This window comes from Embiotoca jacksoni, unplaced genomic scaffold, assembly GCF_022577435.1.
Source record: "Embiotoca jacksoni isolate LCO1_2020_lvr unplaced genomic scaffold, fEmbJac1.0.p SCAF_3, whole genome shotgun sequence".
Classification (NCBI taxonomy): domain Eukaryota; kingdom Metazoa; phylum Chordata; class Actinopteri; family Embiotocidae; genus Embiotoca; species Embiotoca jacksoni.
Genome location: NW_027185381.1, coordinates 17,733,548 through 17,754,454, shown reverse-complemented (window position 1 = coordinate 17,754,454; position 20,907 = coordinate 17,733,548). Strand labels below are relative to the sequence as shown.

Below are 20,907 nucleotides of genomic sequence, written 5' to 3'. Positions count from 1 at the left end.
TTTAACAAATACACCGACGCGTCTGACTTTTACTTGATATTATTTTTTATTTTGTTTTTACATTTTGTACAATGTGAAAAACACAAAACAGACACTGAATTACAGGAAGTCAGTAAGGAGGGATCAGAGATAAAGAGTACAACTGCGTGTCAGTAGCCTCAAACAGTACTGTATAGAGCGTCTGTGATAATTACCGATAATAGCATAGTAGCACATGGATCTGAAGCTTAGTCGTGAGCTTGTGCTGTACAGTGGCCAGTTGTGAGTTGGTTGTCATTTGTACGATTAAACACCCGGTAAGCCGGCATGCAGGACTCGTATGTGGATAGTCTGATACTGAAGTGGTGCCTGTGATATTGATGAATGGCATTTGAACAGATCAACACTTGTGATACTCTCAGGAAGGCAAACAATAATAACAAAACCAAAAAAAAAAAAACCAACCTAATATTTCAATATCAAAAACGTTAAAGTTGGTAACAACCCTCATCAGCATGCAAATGTTTCCGTAACCCCCTCAAGTCCCTATAAAACTTTAAACATTGCATATTCTGCATTGCAGTAACTTATTTTTTTCTCTAGAGAAGTTAAAACTATTCATTCAATCTACGAGCAGGCGAAAGTCATGGCGACAGCATGGCACTCGTGTGAGGTGGCGAGACAGAAGCTGAGTCAGCGTGACAACTTCGAAACCTTTGTACAGCTCACTCGCTGCCCGAACAAGTATTTCCACAAAACAGTTTAATGAGAAATCCACAAAACCAAAAAAAAAAAAAAAAAAAAAAAAAAAAAGAAGTCAGCCAAACCCATGTTCACGTGAGCCAAATATAAACATACAGCTGATTACACAACCAACGCGAATGTAACTAGAGAGAAAAGAAATAAGTCTCCACTTTCCACACTGTGCTCTTTTGTTCTGCGTGTTGAATGGGCCGTGGCGGGCGGTCAACGGTGGGACTGGTTGGTTTACTCGACTGGTTTTTCTGCGGTAGTCACAACAGGACGAGATGAATCTGGAACTTTTGTCATTTAGTGAGGATGCAAGGCACTAAAGTGTTCCTCACGTTTACAGGTTAGAGTGCGTGTGCATTTCGAGTGGTCGCCGCAAGCATACTCTAGTGACGGAGCTTCGTGAAAGCATTTACCTCACATGAACATATGTACAATAAAATAGAAAAAAAAAAAAAAAAAAAGGGAGGGGCAGGGCAGTCATAGACAGACGAGCTTAATAAACTGCAGGTTTTTACTCCTGCACGGTGAGTAGGATACCAAGAACAACAACCCTGCAATTGCACTTTTTATATTCCTTTAACTACATGTTGTTTAACAACCTTTTAATAATAATTACAGTGAAACAACATCAAAAATCTGATGGCTGAATACAGGTCCATAAAGAACATTGTTGTTTTGTTTTTATTAAATATACGCATACAAAAACAGACCACAGAGGGAACCCCCCCCCAGACACTTGTGATTTGACAGGACAAAAGCTAAATGTTACGGGTAGAACTATTTTTGGTGACGTGACTTCGCTAACAACCGGTTTACCGTGTAAAAACTAGGAAGGTGTTCACACTCTCCTCAGAGTCTGAAACCTTCCTCTAATGCTTTTAATTTGTTTTTTTTAATTTTTTTTAATTTTTTTTTTTTTTTAATAATCAAACAAAACTGTTTAATAATGTATGATATGATAAGCAGATTCTGAACTGCCAATACCTCAAAGCTCATCACAAAGTGAAGTGGTTTCATGTCCGTTTGGATAAAAAAAATAATAAAAAAAACAAAACAAAACAGGAAAAAAAAAAACATAAGACCCTGCAAACACCCTCTATTCAGATTGTGATCTACAGCAGCATCACCTCTTCAGTTTGAACTCTGAATGGTGGTCAACACCGGGACAATGCTTCGTCGTGGCAGATCCACTGGCTTACATGTCAGACGTGAAGAATAAATCGGTATAATAAATCTTTATGATAAGACAACTCAAACCACAATGACACCAGACTCTCACGGAGACATAAATATTTTTTTTTTTTTTTTGAACATAGAATCATAACCCAGTGAAGAAATTTCTATGTACAAAGCCAATGTTTAAATGTGTTTGGGGATTAAGGCCACAGTTACAGTTACAAGGGACAGTTTATCTACTTTGCCATTATTGCATTTTACTCAATAGCTGCTGGGATGTATTCATACTGCAACCCCCCCCTCCATCATCCTGCCTAACGTACCAAGTCCTTCTCCTCCTCACTCTTTAACGGTCTCTTTACTTCTCCATCTGGGACAAACTAAATGTCCCACTCTTGTGTCCCACTTTCTATACACTCGCATTCTCCCTTCGCTCATTGAGACAATTTAACCTACAACCCCCCAAGTCACTCCGCCTGGTTTATGTTTAGTCAGGTGTGTCATGCACCACACACACACACACACACACACACACACACACACACACACACACACACACACACACACACACACACACGTACGTCTGTGGTGTATTAGTTCAACGGTCTTCAGTCCCAGCTTGGCTTAAAAGTCCAGACCAGTAAGGATATGAACCACATATATGAACCTCCCCTCCCCCCTCCCCCCGGTCCCCTCCTTACCTCCTCCCCCCTACCTCCTCCCCTTCAAAAGGAATGACGATATTGCAACGTCTGCTCTCAAAAGACATCTTTGGCTGCTGTTGGTTATGTCTTTGGATCGATACATCACCAGACACAACCAACCGACTCGTCACAGCTCCTTTCCACAGCTAATGGCAGGCTAAGTGTGAGACTTTTGTGCTGTGGATGTGTATTGCACTCTCCCTCCAATTGCCACACAAGACTTCGTTCCGCCCGAGAGGACTTGAACCACACAGCTCAACTGTTATTACAGTAATGACACGTTCAAAGTTGAAACAAAATGCACAATACCATGCCAGCAAACTGCAAAGAGAGGCTGTGGTACTCGATCAACGACAGTCCGACCCTCCATCTCTCAGCCTGGACCAGGGCTCGCACTGGGCTACGTGGGCCTCAGGTTGGACCCTCCTGGGCTGACTGATTTCTGGGGGGTTGGTGTGGTAACCATGTGGTAGCCTTGGTGCAGGGACACCGAGGCTGTAGTCGGCGGCTGGAACTGGGCTAGCGGCTGTGCCGGGTTAATCATGCTGACCTGGCATGTGGCTGTGGGTCCTGCCCACTGGGAAGCACTGTACGGGGCTGAGGGGTACCCGAACCCCGGCGCAACTGGGCCCAGAGAGCCTTTACGAGTCCCAAGAGACACCGAGGGATTGGCTGGGTTGGGGAGGTGAGTGGAGGCGGTGGATGTGGTGTTGTTGGAGGACGTGGGAAGTGTTGGGCAAAGGTAGGCTGGAGCTGAAAATTTGCGGCCCATGTTGGCTGGAGGGATAATCTATTAATGGGGGAAAAAATAAGGGGTATAATTGAATATGACGAGTCATTACAAAAAGTAGCATATATGGAAATGAAGTCATAAAATACTCCAATTAAAAAGACAGTTTTTATATTCAAAGATTACTGAATGCCTACATCGTGTCCCAGAGCTGCCTGTGCTCCAGATTTAGGACCTCTCTTGCACTGGGAGAGGATGGCATCTCTGGCCCAGTTATCCACCAGTTGGTGCAGGTCATCAGTGAAGGTGCCCTTGCCCTTCTGGGTATGAGAGGCGGGCGGGGGTCCGCAGGCCTGGGACGGGGAGGCAGAGTGGTTCTGGCAGTGGGGTGAACCGTTAGAGGCGCTGATCCCACTTGATCCTGGAAACACCGACAAGATGCGCGAGACGTGAACAAAAATCGAAAACAAGGAAAATCAATTCGAGCAACTCCACGTGCAAAGATGTGCCCGCACGTACCCGCAACAAAACTACCGAGGCTCGGCATGGATGGGGAGGATGTGAGCTGTTGCACGGAGGACCTGGTAACCGCTGCAGCGTCTGAAGCCTCCGTTACCGAGAGTGAACTCTGCTTTGAAGGGGAACCGTGACCCTGAGCTGAGGCTGGGAAATCACCGTCATGATCAGAGTACACAATGGAGAAACATTTGAACTTCGATCTTCGACAGAACAAATAGATGAAGCAAAAAAAAAAAAAAAAAAAAATTGCAGTACCGACAATCAAAGTAAAACATTAAAAGTCGTCACAAGAGCCAAAACAAATTCAGCTCACCGTCCCTCCTACCTGCGCGTATGGGGCTGGGCTGTCCGCTACTGCGAGCAGATTTGTGGCTTTTGCTTTTGAGTCGACGTCGACCACCGGCCATGGCCACGGCGGGCGAGAGGACGGAAGGAGGAGGGTGTTTTCCCAGCCGCGCGAACAGGGCATCTATCTCGTCTTTCTGACGAGTCTGCAACGACTGAATCTCCATCATATGTCTGCGAGTAGACGGGCGAGAAAGACGCAGTCACGAGCTGTGAAGCAACAGCCACGGGAGGAAATGATGGTCGACTAAAATAAGACCGCAAATACGGGACGTACTTTTCTCTCAGACGGCTAATTTCTTTCTTCAAGGCTTCGTCCTCGGTCTCCGAGTCATCGTCGTTGTCGCTACTGTAATGGGGATGCGCGTTATGGGGGTCGGAGGTCGAGGATGAGGGTCCGTTCTGCATACTGCAGCCGTGTGATGGACTGGAGCTTCCTGCCGGAGCAGGAGTCACTGGTGGAAATTAAAACACATAATTCATTAGAGCAGGTCAACCTCAAGATCTAAAAATGTGCGTTAACCATCTGCGCTCTGGATGAGGACTGTCTTTTGTTTCATGCACAGTTACAGACCATATCCAAAGATTATGTTCTGGTGCCATGAAAAGACAATGGATTTTCATGCCGAGTGGTTTGGAAACTCTCACTAATAATTCCCAATGCAGCCTCTGCAACAGGACACATTTCAAAACAGTGAATGAGACGGCAGCGCGAATGCCTCCAGGGTCCATGTCATTCAACAAAGACACCTCGGATGACATTATCCTACTTTTGCCGAGGCCACTGATCAAAAGGAAAAAGTGTCTGTTGTAAGGAGCGTTAAGCAAGTATCAATTTGAAATGATACTCGGTGCAGCGGACGATAGGAACACCCCGGGTAATATCAGGAGAGCGTTCCATTAGTTCAGCGTCTGTCACTAAGCTTTTGTCGATTTGTTGTGATCCTGCTACACACCTGTTACTGAAAATCGTCCTACTTTAGAGCCCATAGTTGGCTCAGATGCTGCGGTGCTGCTCGTGGACACTTGGAAGCGTCCGATAGTGGTGGGCTGACTGGCAGGACTGGCAGAAAGAGGCGAGGCTCCGTTCACAGAATCAGTTTCACAGACTCCTTTGGACAGATGGAATGACCGGTGGAGGGTATTTTCTGGACTTGAGGGCGAGGAGGAAGACGAGGAGGAAGAGGAAGAGGAAGTTGAGGACGGTGTGAGGGAAGCGGAAGAAACAATGCTAGCGGGATCTGGAACACTGCTGGATGCACAGTCAGCAGCAACAGAGACCTGAGGAAGAGGGAAGCTCATGTTAATGAACTTGAAGAGGTTTAACACTGGATTCAGCACATTCATTTGGAGTTGTGACTAAAACGTACTTGGAAACGTCCGAGAGTAAAACCTGCTGCCGGAGGCTGGACTCCGTTTCCTCCCTGAACAGTCTCTGGACTCAGAGCTCTCCTCAACTGGGCATCCAAATTACCCAGAGGCTGCTGTGACTGTGGAGTCACACGAACAGGATATAAGTAACAATCCAAGAAGAACATCAGCACTTGCACATTAGCACCAGTGTGTGCCAGTCAAAACCGACACAAGTAATGGGACTGGTAGTATTGCCAGGATAACGTAGAGCTCACCTGATTTGGTCCAGGAAATGGGGGCACAAGGTCAGAGGGGGGGGGTAGCAGCGTGGTCAAAACCAATAGGTAAAGTCTAGAAAATATAACAAAAGAATCAGACCCGAGTCAAAATATAACGTTATCACCAGAAACAGCACACTGAATCTATTTTTGGATGCTGCATTATTGACTTACTTGTGCCCTGGGCTTAGTTGGAGGGGTCTGGGCATGTCCCGCCTGTCCTGGAGTGGTTGTGGGGCCGAGAACACCTTGTGCCCCGGAGGTGAGGGGAAGGTTAGACGGAGGAACGAGGGCGGCTCCAGGCGGAGGAGAAGAAGTCCCAGTGGGAGGAGAGGAGGTCCCCGTGTTTTGACCGGGATCCATCGACGTTGAGGAGGAAGAGCTCTGGTCTTTAAAGAGGGACCGGAGCTTCTTATCTAGGGCTTGGATGTCATCTCTGCCAGCGGTCTTGGCCTGGAGCTCAGCCCCCTCAGACTCGACTGGCTGCGGCTGAGCGGAAATGGGAACAGTCTGACACTGGGAGGTTGCGTGCTGTGGCGCGTGGCTGGATGAATTCACAGGCTGAGAAGGTGGAACAGCGTTATTGAAGGGCTGCTGCTCCGAGGCGGGGACAGCTCCAGCACTACTGGATGTACCACCAGCAACAGAGGAGGCAGAGACGGGGCCAGCGTTCAGCTGAGGCCCAGGGACAGCGGGGACGGACGTCTGGGACGAGGGGAGGATGTTGGCAGCTGGTGGAAGCTGTGATGGGGCCGTTTCATGGGAGGACTGCGGCGGTGGACTGGGGTCACTGGGGACTGTTTGGGATTGAGCTGGTGCGGGTGTAGGGGAAGCCCTTCCGGCTGAGGGAGGTTGTGTGGATGTTGCAGTAGACGCGAGAGACGCAGCAGGAAAATTAGTGTTAGCGGCGGAAGCGACAGCTTCTGGGGGAGTCCTGGTATTGCCAGAGTTTGGGGCAGCCTCAGTGGACAGGACAGCGCCTGGTTCCTGCTCAGCAGCAGGGGGATCGAGAGTGATGCTTTTCTCTCCGTGAGCCTGCTTCATTTTACTGAAAGCCTGCTGGAGAATCCCGGGCGGAGCAGAGAGAGAAAGGCCCAATGTCATCGTGTGTGCTGGGAAAAAAAAAGCAAAAAAAAAAAAAAGATCAATCATATGAAAATACATGAACATTCACAAACATGGAGGGCACAAAACAAACTTATCTCTCACCTGGGGCATATTCATCTGAAAAGGAGGTATTAGCAGAAGAGGCGCCAAAGAACTGCTCTTTAAGGCGAGACTCTGGTACCGGGCTGACGATGAACCTTCGTCCTGCTGAATGCACCACCTGAGATGTGGTGCTGGGGGAAATACCTGAGGGGAAAAAAAAAGCAGAGTGAAATGTGAATGGGAATTTATACACACCAGCAACTTGACATTAAACAGTGCATTTTTGATTTAGGTCGGCTAACCTGGCAGCATGGGAACAGACAGCTCAGGCTGCTGCTGGAGATCACACATCTGCAAAGAGATCAAATGTAGATATTAACACTTTCAGGGTTCAGCGGGTGAAGATCAAAATGGTCATCATGGTAATGTGGAGTAAAAAAAAAAAAAAAAATACCTGAGGAAAGCCTTCCTTTATACCCTCTCCTTTCTCATCCGCCATCTCTATGACTTCACGGACCTGCTCTATGAAGGACTCTCGCTCACTCTCCAAGATGAACTCGCTTTCAACCTGGAACAAAAAGCAAAAGAAGTTTAGCTACGATGAATAAAACGACATGCACTGTAAATGTTCCACAGAAACTTGTGATGGCCACTGTTATTGGTTGAGGCGGCTGACATTAGGTTGCACGTGTCCTTTGAATTTGTTCTTTTCCAGTGGATGTTTATTATTAATTCAACAGGACTTTCAGACATAGACAGAGTGTATGTATTGTAAACGACCATCAGCCAACAAGTTCTCGATGTTTAGTGACAAAAACTAAAGAATCACTACTACCATGATCTGGGCGATCTCCTCTGGGTTATCACCATCAAGGTCAAACTTGAAGGTCACCATCTTCCTGTTGTGCGTTTCCAGCTGGCACTCTGCTACTCTGTCTCCCACATTAGAGATCTGCGAGAGATTTAGTCACGTTAAAGCAGCTCCGTGACATAGACCTTGAAGAAGAATATGAATGGACTCATCAGTTCAAGCGCATACACTGAGGACGTTCAGCTTCGCCTTTGCGGTCTTGTCATGGCGCGAGCGGCTGCGCACGGATCGCCGCTGGTGGCGCTTCAGCGAGCGGGCCTCATGGCGACCTCCCGAACTTCCTTCGTTACCGTCACTGAGACCTGAAGCTGCATCCGACAGGCAGCTAACACGGACACAGATCCATCAAAGAGAGGTTGTGACGGTAACACGGTGCTGATGAAACCTAACTTATAAAACCTAAAAAAAAAAAGAAGAACTCCTATCTTACCTGTCTGCAGATAGAGGCACGAGGGCAGGAGACCCCACTGGCTGCTCCACTGGTGCTGACTGAGGAATACTCACAGGAGCCTGAAACACAGAAAATGTTCAGAAACCAGGCACTTCTAAAAAATAAAAAAAATAAAAAGCAGATCTCAAAAGTCCTATTAATGCATTGGTATTTTAAAATAATTTAAGCAGGAAGCTGCCATCTATTTACAGGAAATGTATTGATTTACCAGATCATCCACCAGATGGAGCTGTTTAACCATGTGAAACATGTAACTGGGTTCTGTGAGACGCCATTATTCAGCTCGGAGGTGGAGTGTAAATACTGCTGTGCAATGGAGTTTTCATTTCCTTTCCTTCAGTGTGGCCATTTGTCTCTGCTGTGCTTATATAAAGATTAGATATGTTTATATAGGCTACTGCTGGTCTATCAAATCAAGTTCCAGCCATGTAAGCAGTTGCAATACAATAATATTCGTAACTGCGATAGAATGTCCGTGATTGATTAAATGCATACGTTTTATCTGCTGGTTTTCATGGGGGGGGAGGGGGAGGGATTTAAGCTACGCCAGCTCTTGAGCTTTTAGTTATTCAAAATATCAATTCAAAATCGTTCAGTTGTTTTTAAATGCTGTCCAATTTTAACATGGAAACTTTGACATTTTATTGTATATTTTGGTTTGTGAAGATATACGTGCGAGTGAAAAAACACACAAAAAAAAGAAAAAAAGCTAACACACACACACACACACACACACACACACACACACACACACACACACACACACACACACACACACACACCACAAATTGGATTGGTTCTCTGTAGAGTACCTGCAGAACAGAGAGGCTCGAAGCCTGATAGAGGAAGTATAGATGCTCTGCGTTGAGTGGGGGAGACAGGATAGGAGTGCTTGGATCATTGGCCCAAGACTAACAGTCATGCAGGAATAAGCAGCATGCAAAGGGAAAGAGTGGAAGACAGTCATGGAAATGAAAGATTTCGAAAGAAATACGCAAACATGAAAATGGACAGCACGACATTCATACTGTAGCGTGGTAAAGCAAAACAGGGGAATTTACGAGTTAACTTATATATGTCGGCATACTGTATGCTTCAGGGCAAGATAAAAGACATTTGCATGTTATGTGTGAGCTGAAGGTATGCGTGTCACCTGTAGCTGCTGAGCTCCACCCTGCGGCTGGGGTAAAGCGGAGGTCTGATTAACACCACTGCTCTCTGGCTGTTGCTGGGGGAAAGATGACAAAGAAGAAGGGGGCATCATCACTTGCTGGGGGGGGATCTACATGAATAGAAGGGATAAAGATGGAGGGACAGAAACCAAAATAAAACAGGGAAGAAGTTAGGATACAAAGTGACACATATTGGCATTTAGGCTACTTCCTGAAAATCTGTTTTTTCTCTAATCTATATCTTTCATACATTCACATTGGCTCCATTCCAAAGCCACAGGCACTTACCTGTTGGATAACAAAGCGGCATAGATCAGACAGTCTATCTATTTGACAATGGGGTGTCAAAGGTACTGAAGAGTGAACGGATGTCAACTCCAAAGTACTTTTTGGAGACATATAAATTGCATGGTTTTTTTTGTTTATTAAAAACCCCTCGTTTAAAGCCTACTATAATTAGAGAGAAACTTACCAGTCTGCCCTACAGATCAATATAGACAATACGTTTATTTTGGATCTCCCGGAACATGTTATCTGTAAGACTGTGGGTGTATTTAAAAGTCATAGCAGGAAAATGGAACATTTTATCTACCTGAGGGGGAAGCGATGGTTGGTAGTAAACTCCGTACTAAAAGAAACAAAACATGAAAGGGTAAGAGGAGGTCACAGGAAAAAAAGAACAGACCGGCAAACTCTGGATTGTGAGCACTGTTTTCAACACATCCGCCTGAACCAGTGAATATAGACTTTAAAGGTTAACTTAAAGCCATCGTAAAATCATGTTTCTGCTGACATTGAGGGGTTGAAGTTAATTCAGAAGTGTGTTCAGTACAAACTGACATTAGTAACAGCGGCGATTTTGGATCAAACGGATTTGACCCCCAGAGGAGTTTTCAGTTGGTGTGAAGTTACTCTTCAAAGACATTGAGACGTGCAGTATTAGGTATACCTGTGGAGGTGCCCCCGGAACAGACTGGCTGGTGGGTGCAACAGGAACTACTTCAGGCAGGACACCCTGGATCTGGGGTTGAACCTATTGCACCATGGAGAAAAAAACCACAAGAACACACGTGTTGAAAATTGACCTAATAAGAAAGTAACCTGATAATATTCTAGGAACAGGGGAACACAGGAGTCCATGTGTAGTGCAGAGGTAAAGCTCTTGACCACCAGTATTGCCTGTGGCCAAAAAAGTAGATTTAGCAGTGGCAACGACTGCAGTAATTGGGGAAATGGAAGACAAAATAAATGAAAAGAAATCCAGTGCGTAAATTTAATTTTTTTTAGAAAATATATACTTAATTCTGATGAATATTCCAAGGGGAAATCATCCAAACACAAGATTATTGCCTTTTTTCCCCTCACCCCTGACAACTGTTGCTGCATTTGATCACTGTGTGGTTGTGGGCATGGCGCCTGCGGCTGAAGAGGGGGGTTGTAGGATAATCCGGGCTGAGGAGGCTGGGCCTCGGGGATGGTGGAGGAACCTGGTGGTCTTTCTCCCATGTCCCAACCTGTGAGAGGGAAAACAAAAAGGTTAACTTATGAAAAAATTTTCTAAAGTCCATATCATTGTTTTGACATGCAGGAGGTTGTAGTATAAAACATTGAGTACATACCTCCTCCAGTGTGCTGTAGCTGTTGGTGTTGGTCACTCTCAGGCTCCTCAGACTCTGGTTGAATAGCAGCTACACTCTGACCCTGAACTGAGACTGGGACTTGCCCAGTTGACTGGGGGACATAAGGGACCCCCTGTGACAGTTGGACAGATTGAGAAGTGTTGTAGTTTGAGCTCTGAAGGCTCTGTTGAGATGCAGGTTGGGCAGACATCTGTGCGCCGAGCTGGTTAGGTTGTGGAGAGACATAAGAAGCAGGCTGTGGCAGTGGCTGTGGCTGTGGCATCTCCATGCTGGATTGTTGGACTGGTTGCTGAGCTGGCAGTGACTGGCTCTGCAGTTCTTCTTCTAGCCTTCTCTTCTCCTGATCTTCTCTGACCTTCAAGATAATCAGCAGCAAATACATTAAAATCCGTCGAGAGAGCACTAATGGAAAACATGTCAACATAAAAGCACAATAACATCCTATTACTGAGATTAGAATTCAAGCAAATCACCCTGGCAAATAGTACACATAAATAACTTTGAATGCACTTTGATAAACATGGACACACCTGCTGCCGCTGTGCCCTCTTGCGACTGATTTGAGACACCCTGTCCTTTATGGCCTTTGCAATGGTCTTGTGGTCACCTTCACAGACATAACCAGACTCGACCTACACCACAAAGACACGACATGAAATTCAGTGATGAACATCTCAAATACTTTAGATTGTCATGCAGTAACAGCTTTAATCAGACTAAAGGATTAAAGGTTCAATTCACCATTTCCTGAGCCACATCCTCTGGGACGTCTTTGTTGAGGTCAAAAGAAAACTCAATAGCTTCGTTGTCCTTGTACTTCCCCTTGAGCTTTTTTATATCCTCAATTCTCAGCCACAGCTTAATAGCCTCCATCTCTCCATCATCCTCTTCTGCCAACTCCACACGCACGCCTGTATCCTCCTGGAAGAAGGCATGGTTCAGAAGGTCCTTGATTGAATACCTAAAGAAACGGAAACAAGCAGTGAGTAAATAACTAATGTGTTTTTTTCCAGGAGAGATGGACTAGCTTAAACTTGTTCAATGTGCTGTTCTGTGGTTGGAGACCTCTCATCCTTGTTCTGGCGAATACATCCCTCGATGATCTCCTTCACTTCAGGAATGGCCACCTTGTCGAAGCTGCCCGGTTTCACCCCCTAAAGGAAACACAGAACTCTGAATGAGAATGGTTCTCCACAGCTGAGCTTTTCTTAATCTGGATATTTCCTCATACTTTTGTTGTCTTTATTTCTTTATTTTTTTTACCTCAGAGGCTCTACATTAGTATACAAAAACTGTTTTCATACTGACAATCCTAAACTAACTTCTCCTTTCAACTTTTAATGCCAAGTAATGCTTAAATAATGTAATTCTATCTGCCAGGAGTAATTTAAACTTGTTTGTAGATATACAGAAATACTCTGCTTTGAATAATAATTTATGGCTAATCAGGTTTCTTGATAAAGAAAATTCAATTACCTTGTCAGAAATTCAGAAAATGAAACATATACACTCTTAGCGCAGGAAATATTTTAGATAAAGATTTTTATGTTTACAACATTAACTACTGTACACAATATATCTCCTACATTACTAAAAAGCTATTGTTAATGCAGGCATAATGCATACTTGAGGTTTCACATCACACTGGTGTAAGTTGCCTACTGGATCAGCATTGGCATTTTAAAATAGCTGTAATGTTAAAAATCCTGCTCGTAGATTCACCTGCCTTTAAAATCAGACTTTAGAGCTTAGAGAAACTTTCCATTTTCTACAGAACTTGAAAACAGCCTTCCAGTGTTAAAATCTGCATGAACTTCATTTTTTTTCAGTGAAGGTCAAACATTCCATTGATGTAACATTGACAAAAACAATATTTTGTATGGAGAGGGGACTTTTTATGTGGTGGGAAAAGGAGGGCAGAAGACAATGAAGGAGGGCTGATGACAGGAGATGAATTGGACCAGCAGCAAAAGGAAAGTGCCAGGCGCTACAGACAAATGGAGGACTCGCCGAGAGCTTAACAGTTGAGCTAAATGACAGAAGAAGAATAACAGTCCATCTCCCACAGGAATACTTCAGTAAAACCAGAGCATGTGACACAACCTAAATGTAGACTGAACAGCCCCAATAACACTTTGTATCTCATCTGAGTCAACGCTCTGTATTTGTGCACTGCAGCATGAGCCAGCCAGGAGCTCATAAAGAGAGCTGAAAAAGGCAATAAATAGCACTGAGGAAAAAAACATCCTCTCTTTTATCAGGTAGCAAAGGTTTCAGTATTTGTATTTTGTGGTTAATGATAAACTGAAGATATTAGTATTAATATTAATTTAAAGGCATGTTTTGTAGATAAGGCTCTATGAACAGGTTCAACCTCTTTATATGTGAAACTTATAATTGTAGAGCATGAATCATATAAGTGACTTATGCATTTCAAAGGTTTGCCAGTAAGCTGTATGAATAAGACTAAAGATATGTGTTTTTCTTTAGTTACTTCCAGCATCATTGCAAGACTGAACTATTATCTGTTAAGAAAATAGCAGGACGGTGCTTGTTAAGCACCTTATCAATCATCCACACCTCAAATTAACCTACATACACTAAGATTCAGAAGGAAAGACAAAGGGGAAAAACAGCATGAAGTAAAGCTGTGGGGACTTGTTGGTGTAAATAACGTGTTTTTTGGTGTTTTTTTTTTTAGGTTTTCTGGATTTGTGGGTTCTTCAAATAGGGCAACAGGAAATAATCTGGGGCATAAAGGAATACAATAGCAGAGGGTAATACAAGATAAAGAGGTGTCAGCAGGAATATAAAATGATTCCAGATTTGGACACTAGCCTTCTGGCACATAGGAAGAGGTGAGGTCAGGGCAGAGGGGTGACATGGAGGGTTGAAAAGAAGACTTACGCTGGTAACTCTGCGGTAGATCTGTGCAGCATTCTGGCACTCTGAGTAAGGGTACTCTGAGGTGGCCATCTCCAGCATGCACATTCCAAAGGCATACACATCCACTGACTCGTCGTACTTCTCCTCATACATCTCAGGCGCCATGAACTCAGGGGTACCTTAAATCAAAACAACTATTCAGAACTCTCGAACCCCTTACTGATTGAGTGGGCTTCTCACAACCCATTGCCCCTCTGCTCCTCTAACCCGTGAGGGGTTGAGGAAGAGGAGGATGAGAAGAGTGACCAGTCTGTTGACACCTCCTGGAGTAGAACCTGTGAGGTGAAAGTTGGAAGAGAGAGAGAGAGAGAGAGATAGAGAGAGAGAAAAAAAAAAAAAAAAGGGGAAGGAAAGCAAAAAAGAGACAGAAAACAAAAAAGGAAGGAAAAGCTGGGCTCAGTTAGACTGTAGAGAAGAAGGCACGTGTTTGTCTGTGTAAGACCTTCACATACTGGGACTGAAGAGTGTGACTGAGGTAGCTAATGTGCAGAACACACTAGTTAGCCAGACTGAATGTTATTTACAATGTTAAAGAATTTGTTCTCGAAGGAGGCACCAGGCCAGAATACAGTACAATTTGTTCAAAGTGACGCCAATTAGTTCTGCAAGGACAATACGACTAGCTATGGAAATAACTTTTGTCAAGACCTTCCCTTATAACCACAATAACATTGCCTGTTATGTACACTCACCTTTTGAAGTCTGACTTACCATCTCTTCTTGACCTTCAGGAGGAATTTGTTATGTTCAAGGCTGAGAGAAGCAGATCCCATAGCTAGTTACAGTGCTCAACAGTGTGTCCCTGCACATCAGCCTGGTTGTATTAATCGATTACTTTACAATAAATCTCAGGTCTTACACAGAAAAACTCACTTGGTTATTTGAATGTAATTGTTTTTGATATTGATGTGTATTACAGCACACTGTCAGACTTACCAGGCTCACAAAAGATCATACTTACTCAATGACCAGCAGTACCCTATTCATTCCAAACAGCAGAATGGGGCACAGCTGAGGCTAGAGCCTACATTTTTAAAAAACATACCCAAGAATGTGAAAGTAAAATAAAAATAAATAAATAAAATAAAACAAAAGGCAAAACAGTGACAGAGAGAAAGTGGAGAGAGCTCCCTGGACACAAAGGTGGAGCAAAAAGATTCTGCAGTCCTGTAATACTTTAAAAGACAGTAAGAGACAAACACTAGAAAAAAAAACCTGTTGAGGCAAACCCATAGAAAGAGATGTTAAACATGATTGGTTTAACTGGCAAACAGACCACATATTTCCAAACCACAGAGCAAAGACCAGTCTAAGACAAGTTGGCCTGCAAGAAGGCATGACAACTATTATAATAATGATATTAATATTTAACAGTAAGAGAAACGTTAGGCGCTACTTACATTCAGTAGATGCCTGGAAAAAAAAAAAAAACCCTCTCTCTTTTTGGAGAAACATAGAACAGAAATACTCTGTACGAGGACCAAACTTGATAAAAGTTACTGTGAGTGCAAAGAGAGAAAGCCTTGTGGTTATCTACCTAAGATCACCACAGTACTTGGCCTCCGTTTGAGCTGTGGTTTGAGAGACAGCTGAAACGCTGTGGTCTGTTTTTGAACCACATCGTCAGTAAAATGAGTCACAGAAAAATACCTTCTTAAAACACCACAATTTTCATACCAACATCATCTCATTACCGCAGAAAAAAAAAAAAAAAGAAGAAAGAACTGTCCCACTACAGGACAGGGATCAGGAGGTAGCAGTGACTTTGGATTCTTACCTATAACACTCTTGGCGAAGGATGCGCGTTTGAGTGTGGCCAGTCCCAGGTCTCCAATCTTGACAGATCCCGTCGGGCCTGTGATGAAAATGTTGTCACATTTAAGGTCTCTGTGGATGATCGGAGGAGCCCGAGTATGAAGGAAGTGGAGTCCCTTGAGGATTTGTCTACACCAGCTCCGCAGCACTTTAATTTTCATCACTTTGAACCGCTTGAGATATCTGGAAGAGAACAGATCATCATTTCCGTACACCGTGTATGAAGCACAGCACAAATAATGCAAGCAAATACAGTCTTGTCCTTTGGACTTCTTAATAAAAGCACCTAACAGAGCAAATTCACTTGTTCAATTTCTATTATACATTGTATTAAAAAAGAAATAATTATATATAGCCATTTAATTAATTTATGGCAAGAACATTACCAGATTATACAATGTTCAAAAATATGTATGTTCTACAACAGGAGACAAAATAAGGATCATAATCGTTATAATCAATAACACTGGATGATCTTTTGTATTAAAACGGGAAGTCCCTGTATGTACGATACACGAGTCCTGCATTAATATGTTTGTTAGCTCGGCCAAGTTTGCGACTCACGTTTTCAGTGTGCCAGAAGTCATGAGTTCCGTGACCAATACAATGCACTTCCTGCCTTTGGAGGGTCCCTCCCACGAGTCGTAGAAGCGAACAATGTTGGGATGCTGGAGTCCCTTTAACATCCCAGCTTCCTCCTTGAAGCGTTGCCGCTCTGTCTTCGACAGTTTACGATCCTACAGGGGTGACAAAGGAAATGCTTCAAGATTTCACACGACTTAAAGCTCAGCATTATTTACAGATGTAAACATGATAATATGGGTAAATATATAGAATCATCTGGATTATCAATGTTAATGGCCATGTGAAGTCTATTTTGGGAACGTGTCCATTGATAAGAAGAAAATATTCTTGAATCTACTATAAGTTTAAATTAAAAAAAAAAAAAGAGGGTATTACAATACAGTTCTCTCTAAAAGAAAAAACTTGCACATGTTTGTTGAGGACTTGTTGAGGAATGTGGCCGTTTTCTCTGATAGATGACTGACAATGTGTCAAACTTTGTCCTTGATTCCAAGCAAACCAAAATAAGGAAAGACCCACAGCGTGGACTATAATTTCAAAGAAAAACAAAAATCTGAATTGTTACATCCCTATTATCATCTTTGCAACACATTTGCTATCATTTTGCTAAAGTTGTGTTTTCCAATTCTGTACGAAGCATTGGATGATAAGGGTGGACGAATGTGAGGCAGCTGATGAATTGTCAATGAGTCACAGCAAAATGTATGACAGCCGTCTGCACCGGATGATTTAACATTCCATAAACTGACTAATGCTCAAATAATGGTGGGTGTTGTTGTCTTTAGAAGCTTCTCTGTATTAACAAAAAAAAAAATCAGACACGTGTATACCCGCCCCTCTCAACTTTGCCCAGCAATTCTTGGCATGACCTACATTTACAGCATGCATGACGACAGAGCGGCAGACCCGTAGCAGTTACAGAAGCCCAGCAAAGCCCTGCAGCTAAACCTTGAAACCCACGGAGACCTGGCAACAGGCCATGCCATCCAGGAAATTCAGCCCATTTGTGCCTGGAGAGTGGATGTTTACTTTGTGCATGTTTTAAATGCAGATACAAAAGATATAAACTTTTAAAATGACTCCAGTTGAAGGAAAACTTAGCGCCAAGTTAACTTTAATGTTTTGTGGTTTAATGTCTGGGGGCAACGCTGGGCAGACAAATGGAGAAGCTGAAATGAAACACCTTAGGACCGACAATTAGAAACAAGGGAGGACACTGGATCAAGAATCAACACGAGGTGAGAGGAGATGGGAGAGGGGGGGGGGGGGAGTAATAGGGGCTCCACTGTGTAACTGGTCCAAGTGACCTACTTTTTCTAGAGAATTGATGTATTTATCTAGCGGGGCACTGGTTTCCCTTTATCTGTGCAATGTGTCAAAACAGTCATGCAAAACATCCAGGGCTGCACACCCAGGCTCAGAGCTCCTAAACCATAGTGTGCAACACCCCAAATACAAAACTATTGTGTTAAGGACAGCTGCCTGATGCCACTTTGATATATGATTTAAAACAAATGTATTCTCTTATCAAGTCAAAACTAATTAATAAACTACATTTGCTGTAAGAAATACATCTTCCCCTTCTAACATTTCCCCATGAATTACTCAGCATAAGCCAAGATGACCTAATTATAGCGCTCAAAAGAATGTGAGACCAAGGGCTTGTAAAAAAAACCCTGTAGGTATTTGGCCTAAGCAATGTCCTGCTCTTACTGTAACTGGGAATAGTGACCGGCACTCTGATAAGTCTACAAATCCTGAGCAGTGTTCAAACATTCAGTTAATAATTATAAGGGAAGCAAACGGATATATGCTCTTTCATGACATACTTTTTTTTAAGTTTCATTTTTATAAATAAATAAATATATATATAGCTAGTTTGAACTAGCAATTAAGAGTAAAATCTTTTCAGGCCTAAATTAGCAGTCGAATAGTTGAGACAGTAATTTCAGACACAATCGCAGTAACCAAAGAAAACCGACAGTAGTGAAATATCAACAATACAGTGTGCCAACATTACCATTACATGGTCTGATGAGTATTTTGGTAACTTAATCAACAATTACTGTTCCATTAGAAAGATGCCAAGATACTGAGAGTGTGTACTGGTCAACCAACAATTTGATATTTACAAAGCAATCTTGGTGACCCAGGTTGGAGTTTACATGTTTCTCCCGTTTTATCATCTGTTTAATTAAGGCTAAAGGTCAAGATAATGGATTGCGAATGGCTGCTTGACTGACATGTGTCTCAACCTTTCAGCTAGGGTGGCTGTGGTTTGCTTACATCATCTGAGCTCTACTCCGATTTCCCCATGTTGAAATAATTAGTGTCTACCAAGAGCGGAAAATAAAATCCTAAAACATGGTCACGATCGGTGAAACTCAACATCAGCAGCTGAATCACACTGGATCTGTCTGACAAAGTGGGCATGAGTCAGCTCACTAAAGAGCTGTGTTGCCACCTCTGCAATACCATAACTCTCAACTGTAAAACACTACTGTTACAGAGTCTCTGAAAGGTGATAAAACAAAAGATAGCAGGCATGGTAAAAAAAAAAAAAAAAAAAAAAATACAGTACTTCAAATGTGTGTATATATTATATAAAACAGACACAAGTGAGCTTAAGGATAGTGCAAATAAAAAAATAAAAACTTAAGACTGCTCAAGTTTTTTCTCGAGTAATGTCTTCAAAGTTAGACAAGTCAGCACTGTTTCTGAACGACTGCAGAGTCAGCACTACACTTATCTGAAACTATGATCCCATTGCTCCAGTCCAAAGGCACACCTCTCAAAAAGCCAATTTACAGTTAGGCAGTTAAAATTACAAAGTTCCTCAGTCCAACCAGATCACACATTACAAAAGATTAAAGTGTTTGATGCGAGGCCGTTACTATCCCTATGGGAGTTCCATATCCACTTACAGAGCTGTGGTTAGAGGTAACATAATTTCCCAAAAAATTTAATTAGCTAAATTAGCTCAACTAGTGATGCAACGAGGGGTGGACAGTAAACCAAAAATTGCTTCACCCCATTTGTGATCCAACAAAATAGGACAGTGTAGGAAAATTGTAATTCGATGATATGAACATCACCCAAATGAATGATTCTGAATATTTTTTAATTATAACTACTAAAATACATTTTTGAAGTTTTTGTTTTACTTGTTTTAACTAAAGCAAACACAGATTAATACATTGAAAATGTGATCAATTTGATTATTGTATATGACATTTTCAATACAATTCTCATGCTGTGACATGTAATGCTATCAAAAGACACAGATTTCACGAGTGATGATGCTGTTCATTTACACTTTCATCACCAAGTCATTATACTTCTGAACAACTTCACAACTTGAGGTGTTTTCAACCAATACAAATCAAATCTAATGCCGGTAAACTACAATATCACCAAAGCAGGGTGGAAAATACTGCTTCTAGGCAAATGTCATCATAAATAACCCAACAACCCTAAAAATAGACAGCGGGGGGAGAAAAAAAAAAAAAAAAGCCTGTGATCATGCCATGGGCTGGCTCTGTCAGGTCCCCACTCTGAGGTTGACACTGAGGGCTAGATGGAGCCCTCTGGGCAACATTGGTTAGGTTTTGGGTAACGACTAGAAGCCAAGAAGCCATGTTAAACAGATTCACCTTTAGCTGTTGGATTAAATGCAGTGTCCTCTCTTTAGGGAGAAATCTTTCATGTTTTCATGACAGTGTGACACATGGCAATGAGATCACTGTGAATGCTAGTCAAATTATCAGCAAAAGAAAAAATGACAGATCCAGGCCATTTCGTATTTGCCAGCATAATAAACAATTATATATACTATATTGTAATGGGGTTGAACAGAAAAAGAGGTGTCCATCTTAAATAGAGTAAGAAAAGGAAACCTACATAATGAACCCTCCAAGACCACTGCTTGAAAAAGCAATAATGGTGTGATTTTGCTAATTGAAAAAGGCCTATACAAATCAATCAATAAGAAATATAAATTTTGCAGATAATGTAACTGCAATGTTTCTGACCAATAGTGTTTCAAAATGCTGATTCTTTTTTTTAATTAACTATATTGAAGCCTATATTCATACACCACATATATATGTGTAGGTGGTCTATGCTATGGTAACAGCTTTATCTGGTTTACACAATCCTGCAAACATGCTCCATAATATATATAACAAGAAGATGTTTAAGTTCGGGGTCACTTCCATAACCATGAAATAAACTCAAAATAATCTACACTACCGTAGTGTCCTCAAAATCTGGGTGAGTCATTCAGTACTTCAAAGTTTAAAAGGTCACCTTTCACTCAGTCTTAGTCAGAACGAAACCAACGTCATGCTGAACAGAAAATTTGTCCAGTTCAGTTTTCAGGGCTGTTTTTTTTTAATTTGTTCAACTGGTCCAACACCTTCACTATCTTAGTTACCAGTCT

General features: G+C 42.7%; 1 protein-coding gene across 1 annotated transcript in view; it reads right to left on the bottom strand.

Moving 5' to 3' along the window:
* Positions 1 to 62: 62 nt before the first annotated feature.
* LOC138206178 (serine/threonine-protein kinase WNK1-like) overlaps positions 63 to 20,907 on the bottom strand; it is a 28,571-nt gene continuing 7,726 nt past the window's right edge. Inside the window, 27 exon segments of the mRNA XM_069162719.1 lie at positions 63 to 3,402; positions 3,540 to 3,763; positions 3,862 to 4,005; positions 4,187 to 4,380; positions 4,484 to 4,661; positions 5,163 to 5,487; positions 5,577 to 5,696; positions 5,835 to 5,876; positions 5,878 to 5,910; positions 6,012 to 6,949; positions 7,047 to 7,190; positions 7,289 to 7,337; positions 7,441 to 7,554; positions 7,822 to 7,938; positions 8,026 to 8,182; positions 8,288 to 8,367; positions 9,462 to 9,590; positions 10,073 to 10,108; positions 10,430 to 10,513; positions 10,846 to 10,994; positions 11,100 to 11,475; positions 11,651 to 11,752; positions 11,862 to 12,081; positions 12,186 to 12,274; positions 14,028 to 14,185; positions 15,844 to 16,064; positions 16,446 to 16,618. Coding sequence (XP_069018820.1) covers positions 3,013 to 3,402; positions 3,540 to 3,763; positions 3,862 to 4,005; positions 4,187 to 4,380; positions 4,484 to 4,661; positions 5,163 to 5,487; positions 5,577 to 5,696; positions 5,835 to 5,876; positions 5,878 to 5,910; positions 6,012 to 6,949; positions 7,047 to 7,190; positions 7,289 to 7,337; positions 7,441 to 7,554; positions 7,822 to 7,938; positions 8,026 to 8,182; positions 8,288 to 8,367; positions 9,462 to 9,590; positions 10,073 to 10,108; positions 10,430 to 10,513; positions 10,846 to 10,994; positions 11,100 to 11,475; positions 11,651 to 11,752; positions 11,862 to 12,081; positions 12,186 to 12,274; positions 14,028 to 14,185; positions 15,844 to 16,064; positions 16,446 to 16,618 — 4,986 coding nt within the window. The 3' untranslated portion in view covers positions 63 to 3,012.